This window comes from Elephas maximus, chromosome 2 (assembly GCF_024166365.1).
Source record: "Elephas maximus indicus isolate mEleMax1 chromosome 2, mEleMax1 primary haplotype, whole genome shotgun sequence".
Classification (NCBI taxonomy): Eukaryota; Metazoa; Chordata; class Mammalia; order Proboscidea; family Elephantidae; genus Elephas; species Elephas maximus.
Genome location: NC_064820.1, coordinates 81,387,469 through 81,403,492, shown reverse-complemented (window position 1 = coordinate 81,403,492; position 16,024 = coordinate 81,387,469). Strand labels below are relative to the sequence as shown.

General features: G+C 40.4%; 1 protein-coding gene across 1 annotated transcript in view; it reads right to left on the bottom strand.

Moving 5' to 3' along the window:
* Positions 1 to 1,467: 1,467 nt before the first annotated feature.
* Positions 1,468 to 16,024, bottom strand: part of F2R (coagulation factor II thrombin receptor) — a 29,453-nt gene continuing 14,896 nt past the window's right edge. The window contains exon 2 of the mRNA XM_049866154.1: positions 1,468 to 4,732. Within this exon, the coding sequence (XP_049722111.1) occupies positions 3,537 to 4,732 (1,196 nt within the window). The 3' untranslated portion in view covers positions 1,468 to 3,536. The remainder of the gene's footprint in view (positions 4,733 to 16,024) is intronic.

The following is a 16,024-nucleotide window of genomic DNA, read 5'->3' as shown; positions in this document are numbered from 1 at the left end:
TCAGGCTAAGTTTTGACCTTCCTTTGAAAGGGTTTTGGGACTTTGAGAATCACTGCATTGGAGCATTTCCCCTCTTTTCTCGGCTTATTTAACAGCACTTTTTTTTTTTAAGAGCTCAGGTCGGCGGTTCAAATTCACCAAATCCTTGGAAACCCTATGGGGCAGTTTTACTCTGTCATATGTCACTATGAGTCAGAATTGACTCTGTGGCACACAACAACAGCCTTTATAAAACACAATTAGATTTATCCTGTGGTCAATTACTCTCCATGTATGTCTGGTCTCGTAATTTTAAGAGGCACAGCCACATAATGATGCATCTCGAGAGAGGAAATTACTGTTGGTGACCTTATTTTTCCCCTTAATTCTCACTATGGCACCTACGTGAAAATAAGCCCTAGTTGAGGGTCCAGGACTCAGGGAAAAGCTTGGTAGTAAACACTGCTTAACTTTTTCCACTTGGTGCTGGAGCTCAAGGCTGCCTACAGAACATGCCAACATTTTTCTTAATTTCTTAAATCCAGAATTATAACCTAAAATTTTCCAAGTGTATATTTAACAGCCAATTATTCCATTTCTTTAAAAATGCTATTTTTGACTTGGAAAAAAACATTTTTTTGTGTGTCAAGAAAATTCAAGTGTGTTTTTGAATTCAGATGTGAATATTTTGAAAAAATTAGCAGAAGAGTTTAAAGGTCACTCTCTGGTTTGAGTTGGTATCTTATTTCTGATGGCCACGAGCGGAGAAGACCAACTGACTCTGTACATTATCTATTCCTGAAATACTTGCGGGGGGTGGCGGGGGGGGGGTCCAGGCTTCAGGAACTTAAAAACTTGCATGTTAACTTAAAAAATTCTGTGTTAACAGAATTCTTGGTAGGAAGAAACAATTTTTCATAGACCTCCTGATTTTGATTAAGATTAAGAGCAATGGGAGGCACAGACAAGAGATCAGAGGGTGGGGGAAATAGGATCAGTCAGTATATTCCCTTTCCACCTTTTGGGGCCTAGGGGTGGTACTGGCTTCCGCTAATTCCTAGTCCCTGGGGGGCTTCACAGGAGCCCTGGTGGTGCAGTGGTTAAAGCGCTCTGCCGCTAACCGAAAGGTCAGCAGTTTGAATCCACCAGCTGCTCTGTGGGAGAAAGATGTGGGAATCTGCTTTCGTAAAGATTTCAGCCTTAGAAATCCAGTGGGTCAGTTCTACTCTTCTTTAGGATCACCGAGTTGGAAATGACAGCAGTGGGTTTGGTTTTTTCCTGTTTTTGGTTTGGGATGCTTCACCATCCTTTTTTGGTTCCGTTAATACTGTCCACACCTCTGTAAATTGCCCCTTCATTAAACACACACTTTTTCAGTTAAACATTTAAGAATGTGCCATCGTGCCTGGGTCTTGAGAGACGCAGTAATTATTTTAAACAGAGCTGAAGCAAACTTTCAAGTTTATTAATATAGGTTATAAGAAATTTAAAAAAGAGAGAACACAAAAACAGTGCAATAATATTTTATAAGTATAGAATGATAGTACAGGAATAATGGTCATATTTAGTCAGAGATATTTTAATATATACAGACTGAATAAACAATAACAATGAAATTCCACTGATTTGGATAAAATGAATAGAGTAACTAAATTAATAAAATCAGTACTAGTTTCTACTTACAATACAGTTATATGACTTTGATGTAAATTAGTCTATGGTATTTGGAAATAGCTTGCTCTTTTAAATAGGTAAACATTTGCCTTGCAATTTTCCTTTTTTTTTTAAACAAATGCATCCTTTTTTTTCATAAGGGAAACAAAAATACACTGCAACCTAATTTCCGAATTATATTGTCAAATCATTGGATTTTTGTGTAGTTGATACTCATCGTGGGGTTAGAAATTCTGTTATAAATCATCTCATTAGCTCTTTTTTTTTTTCATTAACTCTTAAGAAAAGTAAATTGAAAATACAGAGGAATTTGGGTAGATTTCAAAGTCAAGCCAATTCCATGCTGTTATTTCTAATCATATTATGATATGAACTCTTCAAAAAACTTATTTAATTTATTGAACAAACATTTATAAATAGTGTCCAGTTAATGTAGACTGGAGGAATTATTCTTAAAAACACACTTCTTGTATTGTATTATGTTTTCATCTCAAGTTCAAACATTTGTAAATAGTGTCCAATTAATGTAGACTGAATAATTTTCAAAAATATACTTTCTGTATTGTATCTTTTCATCTCAAGTTATAAGCACAGGAAGCAGTAATACAAATGTTCAAGATTCTTTAACAAGCAGGTCTTGCTTGTGTGATACATGCTTGGTGACCCTAGCTAAAAACACTTTATGTAACAACATATTTATTACACATATCTCACACTCTATTGCAACTATTTATGTGTCGGTCTGCTGTGTTTTCCTTGAGGGTAGGTCTGAGTCTCATTCAACTCTGCATGCCCAGCACCTATCACAGTGCCCATAGCACATAGCAAGTATTCATGTTTGCTCCGTGGTACTTCCATGTGAGAACTGACCTTTGCAGGGTAATTACTAGAAGTGAATGCTCCTTTTTTTGTTCTTCAAAAAGGTAGAGAAGTCTTTCATATCCATCACCTCCTACGATACCATTTCCAATTTCTAATAAACATGATGAGTTCACAGTCAACCCTGGGGGGGAAACACCAAGAGGGTGGAGTGAATGTGGTGGTCCCCAGCTCTCTGCTCTCTGGGACGCTCAGCTGTAACTTCCAGCATCCCCAGGTGGAGGGTTCCTGACATGGCCCTGTGTATGTCTACTGCTTGGCCTCCTGCATCAGGCTGAGCAATGCAAAAAAGTGCAGCTCCCAGGGTGGGTTTCTTTGAAAGCTGACCTAAGGTCCCTAGTGGATTTATGCTCATTCTTGGTTCACATCCACAGTGTGTAAACAAAAATGCTACCTGTGCCAAAAGGAGGGGTTTTCATCTGTTTTAATAATTTTAAGAATTCCTACTTTGATACGTTTAAAGTAAAAAAACACTAAGCTTTTTCTACACACAGATAGTACTAAGCCTTATCTCTAAATAACTTAAAACACTGCTGTTGAACAATTTCAAAATATACTTATTTGCAAAAGCTGTATAAGTCCAGATTACGAAATCTGTCACTATTAGTAGACCTCTTCAGGTGTTCAGGACTAAACCTTAGCAACCTAGCCTCTGCATATTAAATCAGAGGTCATTCCCATATTCTCCGAAAAAAAGATTTTCAAAGTGCCTATTCTATACTGTACTGCAAATATATACATATCATCTAAATATATAAAAAAAAGTAACATTCAGCTATTACTGTTGCATTGACAATACTCCCTCTGAATAACTGTCTTCTATTTCTGTTATCTTTTCCTGTGAACAAATGTAAATGTGCAATTGCTTTTGTAAGGAGGCTTGCAAATAACACATTTGTTGTTCTAGATGGTGAAGTAAACACTTTTTTACAGGGACTGATAGAATCCCCAGGTTGTCCGCTTTTCTTTTTCTTTTCTTTTTAACCTAACGGCAGTCCCCTTTCCTAAGTTAACAGCTTTTTGTATATGCTGTTATTCAAGTTAGTAGAGCTGGTATCCATTTTACTTGCTGTTAACTGCCCGCTGCTGTTGTAACTGCTGGGATCAGTGCTTTCTTTGCAGCATAAGATACTGTAGAGGTACCTCTGGCAGTCAGAGGAAGCGTAATAGTAAATCATGGGATCAATGCAACAGCTTATGCTGCTGACACAGACACAGAGGAGGTAGGCAAAGTAGGCAGCCTCCATTGAGGAATCATAAGAAAAGAGTGAGTAGTGCACAATCAGGAGGACATTTGTGGGTCCAAAGCAAATGATGAAGATGCAGAAAACAGCAGCTGACAAGAACAAAGCCCGGGTCTTCTTGCTCTGGTTGGCAACTTTGGAAGAGCTAAGACATCGAATGATACACACATAACAGACTGTGGAAATGACCAATGGCACAAAAAAGAAGACAGCACAGAAGGCTTTGAAGTAATACGCGTAATAGCTGTCGTGCACGGTTTGATTGAGCACGTCATGACAGGTGGTTATGTTGAGGCCTGGAACCTGGGTAGTTTGCTCCTTGAGGACAAGAGGCACCACCCCTCCAATGGCCACAGCCCAAATGGCCAGACAAGTGAAGGAAGCCCTCCCCAGAGTGCGCCAGGAGAGGGACTCCATGGGATATACCACAGCCAGAAAGCGGTCAATGCTTATGACTGTCATGAGCATGATGGAGGCGTACATGTTAGAGTAAAACGCTGCTGTGACAAAGCGACACATTTCAGACCCAAACTTCCAGTCACTTCCGGAAAAGTAATAGCTGATCTTAAAGGGGAGCACAGACACAAACAGCACATCTGCCATGGCCAGATGTAACATGTACACCACAGCAGGCTTCTTGATCTTCATTTTCACGATGAACACAATGATGGCCATGATGTTCAGAGGAAGGCTCACTATAAACACGCCAGTGTAAACGGTGGGGATAAAGAGAGTCAGCCAGGGGCTAGTCAGATAACCCGAGGCTTCTTCTGAGATGAACACAGGGGGTCGTTTCTGAAGAGGCTGACTTTTATTGATGGAGATTAATCTGTCTTCATTTAAATTGGTTTCATTTTTCTCCTCTAACTCCTCGTGTGAGAATTTTTCAAAATCATCAACATAATTCCTGAAAAGAAATGACCGGGGTACTGGAGTAGCATTTTCTGCTTTTGATTCTGAAAAATATAAAATTAAAAATGAATAAATCAAACAGGCAAAAGAGATGAGTAGAAAGTTCATTTAACTTTTGTTTATTTTTTGTTTCTTACTAGGAGAGCTGGTAGCAAAGAGCAGGGAATGTGACAATGTATTACAGACTTTATTAGAGAATTTGCTAATTCAAATATTGTACAGTTTTTTTTGACGCAAGCAAATACTTTTAAAATTCTGTTCCTCAGAGGGAAGGAGGCAAATGATAGACTTTCAGAGGTTTACCTGAAGACATGAAGAAAGGCTGAGAACACTTGACATGATGAAAAAAAGCAGTGATTTCTTTTTTATACTCCCTATGGTATTGCCATCAAGTCGATTTCAACTCATAGTGACCCTATAGGGCAGAGTAGAATTGCCCCAGAGGGTTTTCAAGGAGCGGCTGGTGGATTCGAATTGCCAACCTTTTGGTTAGCAGCCAAGGTCTTAACCACTGTGCCACCAGGGTAGCCACCATCTATAACAAACAAATCACCTCCAGCTTATTTAGCAGGCACTTGACCTCCTTCTCCCTCCTTCATATACCTCCACACGCACATTTTTCCGTGCAGTTTGCAACCATCCATGACATCCACCCTTTCCAATGGAAAAATCCACATAAAAAGTTGAGGGAACTTCTTTTTTTATTATTTTATTTTTTGTTGTTGTTGAGAACATACACAATAGAACAGATACCAGTTCAACAATTTCTACACGCACAATTCAGTGACACTGATTACATTCTTCAAGTTGTGCAATCACCCTCACCTTCCTTTTCTGAGTTGTTCCTCCCACATTAACATAAACCCAGTGCCCCCTAAGGTTCCCATTTAATCTTTGGAGTTGCTGCTGATCCCATATAGATAGATCTTAAAAGAGCACAATGCTCAAGGCAGACACTCTTTACTAATTAGGCTATTGTTAGGTTTAAAGAAGCTTTCAGGGGATATTTTTCATTTAAGATTTAAAGATTATCTAAGGGCAATAGTTTCAGGGGTTCATCCAGCCTCAATGGCTACATAAAGTCTGGATTCCATGAGAATTTGAAATTCTGTTCTGCATTTTCTTCCTTTTGGTTGGAATTCTTCTATACCTCCTCCTCACTTATTGACTATCTTGTTATCTGACATTTCACATTCATGACAATAGTAAAAAAAAAATATACTCTCCAACTATTCAGCACACTAACGATGTATGTCTGGCAGTAACAAACGCTAAGTGCAAGGTGGGAGTAACACTGGCTTTGATGGTTAAGGTTATGTGTCAGCTTGGTGGGGCTGTGATCTCAGTGGTTTGGCAGTTATGTAATGATGTAATTTGGCAGTTATGTAATGATGTAATCTGGCAGTTGTGTAATGATGGAATCATCCTCCATTTTGTGATCTGATGTGGCCATCCTCCATTTTCACATAATGCTGATTTTGCATACCATCCGGTCTTTGGGACCTAAGCACATCAATAAGTGAGGAGACAGTGTTTAGAATCTTTGCTCGAAACATTCAGTAATAGTAGCCGGGCACCATCTACTTCTTCTGATCCGACAGCAAAGGAGGCCATTGTTTGTGGAGGCGATTAGCCACACATTCTATTTCATCTTGAGGGAACTTCTTAAAGGCTATGGAGCTAGAGGCAAATTCAGAGTAAGACCCAGGGCTTCCAATTCCAAGACCATCATCCATGTGTCATGTGACAGAAATTTTCCTCTATTATCTTTAGTTCGTTTACATAGTATCAGTTGCAGTGGAGTTGACTCCAACTCATGCTGATCCCATGTGTGCCAGAGTAGAATTGTGCTCCACAGAGACTTCAATGACTGATTTTTGGGGAAGTAAATTGCTAGGCCTTTCTTCCAAGGATCCTCTGGGTAGACTTGAACGTTCGAGCTTTAAGTTAGCTATTGAGTACATTAGTCATTTGCACCTCTCAGGGACTCTTATTTATATAGTTGAATGCCCCAAATCTCTCACCATATTTAGGTCAAAACCAGTCTCTCAGATTATCTCCAAATACAACCACAATGCACCTACTACCTTAGTCATCATCCTGTCTCCTTCTCCAGCATGTTAGCAGGGCAGCAGATGTTCTGGGCCACCCACGCCAGGCAGATAGCCTTCCTCAGCCCAATGCTACATGCATCAAGTCAGGTGCCAGTCCAACCAGGCTTTTTTGAGTATCAATCAGATGTCAAAAGAAAGACTCAATTCCTAACTTTCTTCTTTTATCATCATCTTCTACTAAAAATACCCACTTAAAATATTCATTAAAAAAAATGCAACATTTAGAAGCTGGAATTCAACCAGCTTTTCCTTTCAAAGAGCTTTGGTAAAATTCTGCCATTGAGGAGACATGGACAAAGAGCCTTTGTTAAATCCTGGGAGGAGGGAGGAGATAAACCACAGAGGAAAATAGGAGAATGTTCACAACAAAGACTGGACATGCAGATCACTTAGATTAATGACAGAGGATTTAAAAATAGGCAGGAAGTTGTACAAGTATAGTGCGTTTTTAGACTTTTGGTTTTGTTTTTCAGCAGTGGAATAGCTCCTGCAAATGAAAATTTACATAGAGAGGCATAATCCTGTAAAAGAGATAGTTCCACATGTGGTATGGCCCTATAAGATCTTACCAGACCGAACTGTTTCTCAGATAAAAATTACAAACTGTAGGAAAAAAAAATCAATGACTTGAAGGCTCTTGGGTTCATGGGGTAGGATGGAGAGGTGAGAGTGATCCTGGAAGAAGCAATGGCATGTGGTGAGTTTCCTGTTTTCTATATACTTTAGCCTGAGAGAAGGCCAAGTCAGTGCCACACAGGATGGCTAAAACTCAGGTAGAAAACCTGCAGCCTTTCTGGCCTGAACAGTCAGCAGCAGAGTTCAGGGCAACCACAGTCACTGGAGAGTAAGAAGAGAATCCGGGAAAAGGGAAAGCCAGAGAGGCGGAACCCCAAATTCTAGTGTAAACTCTGTCCTAGTCTTTGGATGACCCTTGAGCCATGCACGTGTGGGGAAGATTCAAATCAGCTCTGCTAAAAATAAAAGAAACGAAGTGAGATTTGAGCTTCCGCTCAAGGCAGGCAGTTTCAGTTTGACCAAACTAATTGCCTGCTAAAGCAAAATCATCAACACTATTTGGAGGGATATAACAAAATCCAGAGTGTTCACAGTACAACAATGTCCAGGATACAATCCAAAATCATTTGAATCATGAAAAAAGACAATCAATGGAAACCAACCCCAAGATGACCCAGACATTGGAATTAGCAGATAGAGATTTTAAAGAATTTATCACAATTGTGTTCAATGAAGCATGGAAAATATTTCATTGAAATGAATGAAAAATAGGAACCATCGCCAAAAAAACTGTGAAAAAAAGGAATTAATGGAAATTCTGGAATTAGAAAACACATTATAATAGATTGGCTCTTATTTCCAAAATGAAGAACAAAGCTAGAGCAATATCAACTCAGAGATGGTAGTTCAGGGCCTGGCAGTGAAAAGTGGAAGACAAACTGCCTCTGCATCCCTGTAATGAAGGGATGGTCTGGCAGTAGATCTGTCACAGTGAAATGATAAATGTCTAGATTGCTCCTCAAGGGTAAGAACCATTCTATCAGTCTCTGAATCCCCAGTACAGCACCCTGCATGTGGTAGGCATTCCCTAAATTAGTTTTTAGTGAAGATTTGCATTCTAATATTGGCTTTTCCAGGACCTGTCTGGTTGTAAATTTGTTGTAGGGGTGGTGGCTGACCTCCTCTAACTTCACAGGGGGGAAGGAGAATAAAGATTAGCAGTCCAAGGCTGGTGCCTTTGAAGTGAGGGTCCGACATGCCTCCACTCTGATGCCTTTTTACCAGTTCTGAACCAACTGTCCCTCCCATGGCATTCTCTACTTCTCTGCACGGTTCCCTAATTCATTGCAATGGCCACACAGGACTCACAGACAATACTCACAATTATGGGGTTTATTAGAGAAGTAACAGGTTACTATTCAGGTTCAGGAACACTCATGATACAGTTTTTTGATCAGGACCACCTCTTCTCAGACGTGCCCATAGGCAAACCTCTCTGTGGCCCCTTGGCCCCTCAGCCCCTTGCCCTAGCCTCTGCCCTGCTCAGGCAAGTGTTACAAAGCTCTTTTAGCTCTGCCCGGAGGCACCCCACTCTGCCAGTAAGCCTCGCACCTGAAGGTGCTCAGCTTTCTTGCTCCATGGGCTGCGAAGCCCACCACAGCCATCTCATGCTGATCTCCTGGTTCTTGCCATCTTGAGCCACTGTCTCTTGTTGTCTTCTATGTTACAGCTCCTTCTCTCTGTCTCCTGGATCTAGGAGGTTCTCCACACAGAGATCCTGGGTCCAGAGGGTGCTGTCCACTCCTGGCTCTTCTTTCCTGGTGGTGGTGAGATCCTCCCTTCCCACCTCTGGGATGGCTCATTTTAAGTCTTGCAGGATGGCAAAACTGGTCAATCTCCTCGTTAGAGTTCCACACACTTTATTTGCATGGTCCTAGCCCACAAGGGTGCCATGCACCTTATTTACATTATTAGCTAGCTGTCCAATCCCCTTGGTGGGCCACAAGCCCTCATTTGCATAGCCCCACCGAGTCTTTTGGTGGAAGTTAACAAGACCATGGTGAGAAAGGCCATATGAAAGCGATCCTTCACATTACACTGTTGTACGAAATCTGGCAGCGGGAAGCAGGACATGAAATAGGACATGCACTCAATCTGTAAACTATACAAATTACTACAATGTAAGAAATTCTTATTTTCTTTCCCCTCCCATTTCCATGTAGCTTGCTTTTAGACTCAATCATTTGCTCATTCCCAATCATTTAAAATTAAATGGAATCTAAATCTCCTCTTGTCTCCTACTTAGTAATGTTTACTTTTTCAGCACGATGAGAGGCATGAATAGGTCGTAAATGACACACAGTCCCAGCATTCAGAGCTGTAAATCAAATTTCAAGTTCACAGCCCTTTTTGGAAATATTCCTTTCTTCTTTTTGTGATGCATCTAACTTACTGTACATTCATCTTGACCTAGTCACATGGAGACCTGACACTGGAACCAACAGCCCAGGAATAGAGGTTACTCAAGGGCATAATGAATGTGTGGGAGTGAAAAGAAAAGAATGAATGGGCTCTGGCATTTTAATTCCATAATGACGTGTGTCCTCAAAAATGCCAACCTAGGAGAATCTTGAAATAACACATGGAATTCTCTCCTGCACCTTTGGGAGCCTGGCCAGATTAAAGGCCTTCGTGATGCATGGAGGGGAAAAAGTTTATATATATATATATATATAAATACAAAAAAAAAAAAAAAAAAACACACACACACACCAAACCCATTGCCGTAGAGTTGATCCTGACTCATAGCAATCCTAATAGGACAGAGCAGAACTGCCCCATAGAATTTCCAAGGAGCAGCTGGATTCGAACTGCCAACCTTTTGGTTAGAAGTTATGCTCCTAATCACTGCACCACCAACCAAAACCAAACCAAACCCATTGCCATTGAGTCGATTCCGACTCATAGTAACCCTACAGGACACAGTAGAACTGCCCCCCCCATAGAATTTCCAAGGAGCGCCTGGTGGATTCCAGCTGTGGCCCTTTTGGTTAGCAGCCATACCTCTTAACCACTATGCCACCATGGTTTCTGTACACCACCAGGTATCCCTCTCTCTGAATCATGGCACTATCTAGAGGAGTGATACAATTTGAAAAGTACGAAGTACTCAAAACTAAGCTTAGATACTATCACTAGGTCAGAAAATGAAACTGCCATTAGGCTTTACTCCACATTTAGTACTCTGGCAATAACTATTTGTTTTCAAAATATTCTTCCCTGGTTAGTCCTTCTCTGGCAGTACGGTGTTTATGGTTTATGACAGGAACATCATACCCACCGAGAGGAACATTATATCCACCCAGGAAGAATGCATAATCCCTTGATTAAATATCACTGCCTAAGGTGTTTTTTTTAAGGTGTTACCCTTTTTTGCAACTATAGGCTTGATATTCTGATTTTTGTAGAATTAAAGAAAGTCAGAATTAAAAAAAAAAATGTATATATACATACCAGTACCAAAGAAACAGCAAACCAGGAAAAAGAGAGAACTAGATATTTCCAACTTGCTCAAGGCCCTTAGGCTGAAATTTGAGTTTGAGTATCTTACTTTTCCTTGGTTCTAGCACAGCTCATAGGTCAAGGAGAAAGCGCTTGTCAGCATGCCAAAGACTCGTAATTCGTCTGTGTTTTTGTTGTTAAGCTGTGGTTTCATACACATATAAATCCAGCTCAGGTTCTAAAAACAGTTCTCATACTTTTTGCTAAGGTTTGCTTGCTTTAGGTTCCTCTAAATGGCTTCAGAGTGGTTTGGTTATTGAATACAGCATATTACCAATAGCTTGAATATGGACTGCCTAACTCTGGAGATTTCTAAAATTAGTGAGTCAGGCATTTTTTTGTGTGTGTGTGTGTGATTTTTTTCTGGCCTGGGTGCAGAGAGGTGACCAGATGATCTTTCAGATCTCATTTAATTCAGTCAGCAACCCATGACACACCAGCTTCAGTTCTGACTCAGAGTGCAGCCCTACAGGGCTCATGTTTTTTTGGAATTAACAAAGCAGAAGTCCCAGGACCCTGGCTGCATTTCCGCAAAGAAAAGGAGAGCTTTGTCTTGTACTTCTCCACAAGTGAAACAATATTACGGATTAAAGAGAGATAAAGAAGGGGATGATGAAAAAGAGTAGAAATATTACTAACTCCATCAAAATGGAAAACAGTTGAGTTACCAGAATGCTCCATTCCCTCAAATTCAAACACATACCATTTCCCAATGAAAAGAACCAGGGATCCTCAAAGAAATGGCTGGTCCCAGATCTGGGGAGGAAATGGACAAGATGACCCTCGAACATCTTCAAAGAATACTAAAATCAGGTAAAAAATACTCTGGAATCAACCTGAACACTCGTACTGGCCAAAGATTCAACAATTTGATCATCAAAAGAATACTGACTGAAATGAATTGAAATGCTTCACATATGTTAAAATCCATGAGTTCATATTGATACTCAAAGGAAAATAAAACCTTATTGGTCACCTTTGGAGGAAGTTAGGGCACACATTCTGAAAACTGGTAAATAAAGGCAAGAGATAAGCATTTATCTTGCCTTTTCTATATAAACAATATTTCGGGGAAACCAAATAGTTGATGAGGAAAAGTTTTCTTTATAAAACAATTTCAATTAATAGATGCAGAAACAACAACAGACTTAGAAAATCAATCACTTGAAAACTCTTACTGAAATAATGGATTTAGTCCAATGCTCATCAATGACTGCTAAAACTATTAGGGAAAAGGCTGACGGGGAACTTGATAATTGGTGAATCAGGCTGACAGCTCCTGAGCCCACTGGGTCATCTTAACCTCACAAAAAGAGAGACGATCTTGAGGTGACATAATAGGAAGTACACAGCACTGTCTCCGAGGTGGTTTTGCAAAAAACTGAACCTGAATCTGATAAAGCTTCTAGATCTACTCACCACGTTACCAAAAAGACAGAGGAAAGATGGACCTGTTGGGCAGCCCTGCAAGATGCACACAGCCAGATCCAGAATGTGGAAAACTCAGTAAGACAAATGACCTAGTTCCTCTGACAAATAAACAGCAATAAAAAGAGATGTAGGGTAGGGGAAACAGTTACAGATTAAAAGAGATTCAACACACATATCAATCAGATGCAATGGTGGACTTTGTTTGATCCTGGTTTGCACAAACCAACCCTTAAAAGGCATTTATGCTACAACACCAGTTAATACAACTATTATTCAAATTTACGCACCAACTACTAATGCCAAAGATGAAGAAATTGAAGATATTTACCAACTTCTGCGTCTGAAATTGATCAAACATGCAATCACGATGGATTAATAATTACTCGTGATTGGAATGTGAAAATTGGATAAAAAGAAGAAGGGTCAGTAGTTGGAATATATGCCCTAGGTGATAGAAACAACACCAGAAATCACATGTTAGAATTTTGCAAGACTAACAACTTATTCATTGCAAATACCAGGTAAAAATGGCATGAGGGCAGTGTCTGACCTCTTCTAACTTCACAAGGGAGAGGAGATCAAGATCAACAGCTGAAGGCTGATTCCTCTGTGGTGGAGGTCAGACATGTCTCCCCTCTCTGTCATCTTTACCAATTCTGATACTAACCATCCCTCCTATGGCACTCTCTGCTTCTCTGCTGGATTTAGTAATTCATTAAAATGGCCACAGAGAACTCACAGATAATACTCACAATTATGGGGCTTATTAGGGAAATAACATGTTACAGTTCAGGTTCTGGAACCCTCAGAATACAGTTCTTCCATCAGGATAGCCTGTCCCCAGCCATGCCCACAGGCACACCTCTCTCTGGCCCTCAGCCTCTGTTCCGTTTGAGCAAGCGTTACAAAGCTCTTTTAGCTCTACCGATAAGCACCCAGAGATACCCCACTCTACCAGTAAACCTCCTTCTCAAAGGCACTCAGCTTTCTTGCTCTGTGGGCCCGACTGTCTCAGGCTGGTCTCTCCTGCCATAGTTTCTCTGTCACCGCTTCCCACTGTCTTCAATGTTACAACTCTTTCTCTCTCTCGGTTCTAGGATCTTCTCAGGACAAGGATACCAGGTCCAAAGAATGCGCTCCACTCCTGGCTCTTCTTCCTTGGTGATAGTGAGATCCTCTCCTCCCACTTGTGGGATGGCTCATTTTAAGCTTAGTGGGATGGTAAAACTCACCAGTCCCTTTGTTGTTGTTGTTAGGTGCCATCGAATCAGTTCTGACTCATAGCAACCCCATGTACAACAGAACGAAACACTGCCCCGTCTTGCACCATCCTCACAATAGTTATGCTTAAGCCCATTGTTGCAGCCAGTGTCAATCCATCTCATTGAGGGTCTTCCTCTTTTTCACTGATCCTTACTTTACCAAGCATGATGTCCTTCTCCAGGGACTGACCCCTCCTGACAACACGTCCAAAGTATGTGAGAAGTAGTCTCACCATCCTTGCTTCTAAAGAGCATTCTGTTTGTACTTCTTCCAGGACAGATTTGTTCATTCTTTTGGCAGTCCATGCTATATTCAATATTCTTCTCCAACACTACAATTCAAAGGCATCAATTCCTCTTCAGTCTTCCTTATTCATCATCCAGTTTTCATATACATGGAAGTCATTGAAAACACCATGGCTTGGGTCAGGCACACCTTAGTCTTCAAGGTGACATCTTTGCTTTTCAACACTTTAAAGGGGTCTTTTGCAGCAGATTTCCCCAATGCAATGTGGCTTTTGATTTCTTGACTGCTGCTTCCATGGGTGTTGTTGTGGATCCGTGTAAAATAAAATCCTTGAAAATGTCATTCTTTTCTCCATTTATCATGATGTCGCTTATTGGTCCAGTTGTGAGGATTTTTGTTTTCTTTACGTTGAGGTGTAATCCGTACTGAAGGCTGTGGTCTCTGATCTTCATCCGTAAGTGCTTCAAGTCCTCTTCACTTTCAGCAAGTAAGATTGTGTCATCTGCATAATGCAGGTTGTTAATGAGTCTTCCTCAAATTGTGATGCCCCATTCTTCCTCATATAGTCCAACTTCTCAGATTACTTGTTCAGCATACTGATTGAATAGTATGGTGAAAGGATACAACCTGACGCACACCTTTCCTGACTTTAAACCACTTGTTCTGTTCGAACGACTGCCTCTTGGTCTATGTACAGGTTCCTCATGAGGACATTTAAGTGTTCTGGCATTCCCATTTTTGCAATGTTGTCCATAATTTGTTATAATCCACACAGTCAAATGCTTTAGCATTGTCAATAAAACACATGTAAACATCTTTCTGGTATTCTCTGCTTTCAGCCAGGATCCATCTGACATCAGCAGTGATATCCCTGGTTCCACGTCCTCTTCTGAATCTGGCTTGAATTTCTGGCAGTTCACTGTCAATATACTGTTGCGGCAGCTTTGGAATGATCTTTGGCAAAATTTTACTTGCCTGTGATATTAATGATATTGTTCGATAATTTCCACATTTGGTGGGATCACTTTTCTTGGGAAATATAGATCTCTTCTAGTTAGTTGGCCAGTTGCTGTCTTCCAAATTTCTTGACATAAATGAGTGGGTACTTTCAGTGTTCCATCCATTTGTTGAAACATCTCAGTGGGTATTCCATCGATTCCTGGAGCCTTGTTTTTTTGCCAATGGCTTCAGTACAGTTTGAATTTCTTCCTTTAGTACCATTGGTTCCTTCTCATATGGTACCTCCTGAAATGGCTGAAGGTTGACCAATTCTTTTTTGGTATAGTGACTCTGTGTATTCCTTTCATCTTTTGATGCTTCCTGAGTCGTTTAATATTTTCCCCATAGAGTCCTTCAATGTTGCAACTCGAGGCTTGCATTTTTTCTTCACTTCTTTCAGCTTGAAAAATGTCGAGCATGTTCTTCCCTTTTGGTTTTCCATCTCCAGGTCTTTGCATATTTTGTTATAATACTTCACTTTGTCTTCTCAAGCTGCCCTTTGTAATCTGTTCGGCTCTTTTACTTCATCATTTCTTCCTTCAATTTAGCTACCCGATGTCCAAGAGTAAGTTTCAGAGTCTCTTCTGACATCCATTTTGGTCTTTTCTTTCTTTCCTGTCTTTTTAATGACCTCTTGCTTTCTTCATGTATGATGTCCTTGATGTCATTCCACAACTCATCTGGTCTTCGGTCATTAATGTTCAGCGCATCAAAGCTATTCTTGTGAGGGTCTCTAAATTCAGGTGGGATATACTCAAGGTCATATTTTGGCTCTCGTGGACTTGTTCTAATTTTCTTCCATTTCAACTTGAACTTGCATATGAGCAATTGATGGTCTGTTGCAAAGTCAGACTCTGGCCTTGTTCTGACTGATAATATTGAGCTTTTCCACCGTCTCTTCCCACAGTCGATTTGATTCCTGTGTATTCCATCTGGCAAGGTCCACATGTATAGTCACCGTTTTATGTTGGTGAAAAGAGGTATTTACAATGAAGAAGTCATTGGTCTTCCAAAATTCTATCATGCAATCTCTGGCATTGTTTCTTTCACCAAGGCCATATTTTCCAACCACTGATTCTTCTTCATTTCCAACTTTTGGGTTCCAATCGCCAGTAATTATCAATGCATTCTGATTGCATGTTTGATCAATTTCAGGCTGCAGAAGTTGGTAAAAATCTTCGGTTTCTTCATCTTTGGCCTTGGTGG